We start from the raw sequence: 2746 nt of genomic DNA on the forward strand, positions 1-2746 counted from the left end.
CCATATATCTCTAACACCCTACTACCAATATAACCACTATCCCTCCTCTGCACATGTCCAAAGCATCTCAATCTGGCCTCTCTAACCTTGTCCCCAAAACAGCCGACCTGAGCTGTCCCTCTGATGTTCTCATTCCTAATCCTGTCCATCCTGGTCATTCCTAAAGAGAACCTCAACATCCTCATCTCTGCTACCTTCATCTCTGCCTCTTGTCTTTTCCTCACTGCTAGTCTCTAACCCACACAGCATAGCTGGTCTCACTACTGTCTTGTACACCTTTCCTTTGATTCTTTCTGCCACTCTTCTGTCACACCCCTGACAGCTTCATTGTGTGGCTCATCAACTTTATACCTCTGTAGCTGCTACAACTCTGCACATCACCCTTGTTAACCTGGGCCTCGGCCGATCCAGTATGGAACTCACACTGACAATTTGCATGTTTAAATCTGTCATGTTTTTACACACTGGATGCCCTTCCTGACACAACCCTCTCTATTTATCCGGGCTTGGGACTGGCACAGAAGTCACTGGTTTGAAACCCCTGTGGCTAGATTCCACACAATAAATTCCCCAAATAAAATCAAATTAATACCAGCAATGAAGTTCATATGATACGACACAAAAATTACTTTAGTCCAAGATTTGAAAACATTTTTATTGTTTTAACCAATAAAATATTGCTCTAATCAAACCATCAGGATATTTTCCGTTTAACCCTCAAGCCAATGGTATGGTTGTACTTCACTGTTGTGTGACTGCCTGCAAAATGTGTAAAGTGTGCCTCCTTGTGGTGTTATTGAGAAGTTTGTTCAGTATGTGAAAAATAACAAACTGTTCTAAAAACTGTGTGTGCTGCTGACACTCACCAACCAGGTTTATGGATGACATCTCAGACTTTTTAAAAATCACCACACTAGTCACCAGTAACAGACCTGTCTCAATCTGAGGAAAGGGAAAGAAAAAATCATCATCGGTTGGGTTAGAGGTCATATACATATACCTATGTGTGTGTGTAATAAGAACCCAGGAACAACTAACTGCAAAACTGCACTTTAACTACTTGCACAAGGTTTAATTAAACTGTGATCATTAAAGTTAATGATTTCCATGCTATATAAAAGCCTACAAGAGGGAGGTGTGAACATCACTGTGACAGATTACTCTCCAGATACCTTATTTTTCCTGCCAGAAGCCTTTCCTGACTTTGGGAGGATGCAGGAGTCCATGGCCTCAATATCCTTTATGCATATACTAAACAAAGTGTCACAGTAACCAAACCACAGCTAGAAATAAAATAAGGAAGACAAACATTGTAATTTCTCCATCAGAACTGATCATAAATTAACAAGCATACAAACACATCTACCCAAAGCGAGTGCAACAAATCTCACTAAGCTTAAAGCTCTTTTGGAGTGCTCATATTTTCACGTACATTTTCTCCTAACATGTAATATGAACATAGACTTCCATAGCTATAAACCTGACGTTGTTATTAAAACGCTTGAAACCCTGAGCACCTGCTGGCCAACGCTGAAGACCTGGTTATTGAAACACTGGATGAAATTGCAGGCCATCCTGTCCGTGTCGTAGGGTTTGCTGTCCACACTCTTCCGCAAGAAATCAATCTCTGCTGTCATGGTGCTTATGCACTGTCTGGATTTTTCTATGATGTAGTTGTTTACTACAGAAAAGAAAGCACAAAACATGGTGAGGTTTACAGCTAAGACAACAGCTTCTCTTATTGACCTGGATCGTTTCTGTTGGAAGGCTCCTTATAGCTTTGTTATCCAAAGAATGTCCAAATCCCACTGCGTTTCCTCGTGTTCTGTGTGTATGCCTCTACGTGCACAACACCTCAAATTACATTCAGCCATTTGATGCTTTCTTTATTTTGAGCAGCTTTAAATTTGAATGAGTTTCAGTCAGGGCTGTTGCTAACGATTATTTTTCTGTCAAATAATCTAACAATCATTTTTTTCAATTAGTCAAATAATCGTTTTTATATAAAAATTTAAGAAAATTAAACATTTCCAGCCATTGGTCACTTATTTCAAACTTTTCAAATTTGAAATTAAAATGAAAGTTTCTCTTAACTGTACAAAACACACAGTATATAAATAAAATTATAAAATAAATAAAACTAGTGAAATCAAAACAAAACTTAAATTCAATGTAAAATATTGAAAAAAACAGACTAACCAAGTAAATTTAAGCTTTCTGGAAGAACACAAATTGTTACTTGTAAGTGAAAAACAAATAGTGAAACCAAATTGTTAAATTTGCATAACATTTTTGAAACTTTTTAAAACGGTAATTGCTGTCAAACAAGTTAATCAACTCAACTTTCAGTAACACATCCAAGCACAGAACATAATGTCCACTTCTTTCTCTCCCCTCCCTCTTGCCCTCTCTACATCATCTTTCTCTTGTTTTCTCTTATTTACTTCCTCCTTTACTACTCCACCTAGGCATTACTATGGAGGAAGGTGAGCATGGCCACATGCTCTGGGGTCAGGCTTGCTCTTTTTTTTGTCACAATGTTCCCAGCATCTGAAAAAAGGCGTTCAGGTGGAGTAGATGTAGCAGGGACAGCCAGGTATGATTTGGCCAGATGTGTGAGGTTGGGGAACTTGCTGCATTGTCCTTCCACCATTGGAGAGTGACATGTGACTCCCAAATATGCCTCAGTGGCAATACTTGTCCAAGCATCAGTAGTGTGTGATTTTTGATGAAGCATTTTTAATTT

The 2746-nt window shown here is 38.7% G+C and overlaps 1 protein-coding gene across 3 annotated transcripts in view; it reads right to left on the reverse strand.

The window, feature by feature from the left end:
• LOC109963482 (vesicle-fusing ATPase-like) overlaps nt 1–1948 on the reverse strand; it is a 26871-nt gene extending 24923 nt beyond the window's left edge. Inside the window, exons 1-3 of one of the 3 annotated variants that reach the window (XM_020606034.1) lie at nt 1518–1946; nt 1173–1283; nt 867–942 (exon numbers count right to left, since the gene is read on the reverse strand). In XM_020606034.1, the coding sequence (XP_020461690.1) occupies nt 867–942; nt 1173–1283; nt 1518–1706 (376 nt within the window). In that variant the 5' untranslated portion in view covers nt 1707–1946. Of the gene's footprint in view, nt 1–866; nt 943–1172; nt 1284–1517 lie in introns of all 3 variants that reach the window. The other 2 variants (XM_020606035.1, XM_020606033.1) reach the window with 2 other exon arrangements.
• Between the last annotated feature and the right edge of the window lie 798 nt (nt 1949–2746).

This window comes from Monopterus albus, unplaced genomic scaffold (assembly GCF_001952655.1).
Source record: "Monopterus albus unplaced genomic scaffold, M_albus_1.0 scaffold75.1, whole genome shotgun sequence".
NCBI lineage: Eukaryota > Metazoa > Chordata > Actinopteri > Synbranchiformes > Synbranchidae > Monopterus > Monopterus albus.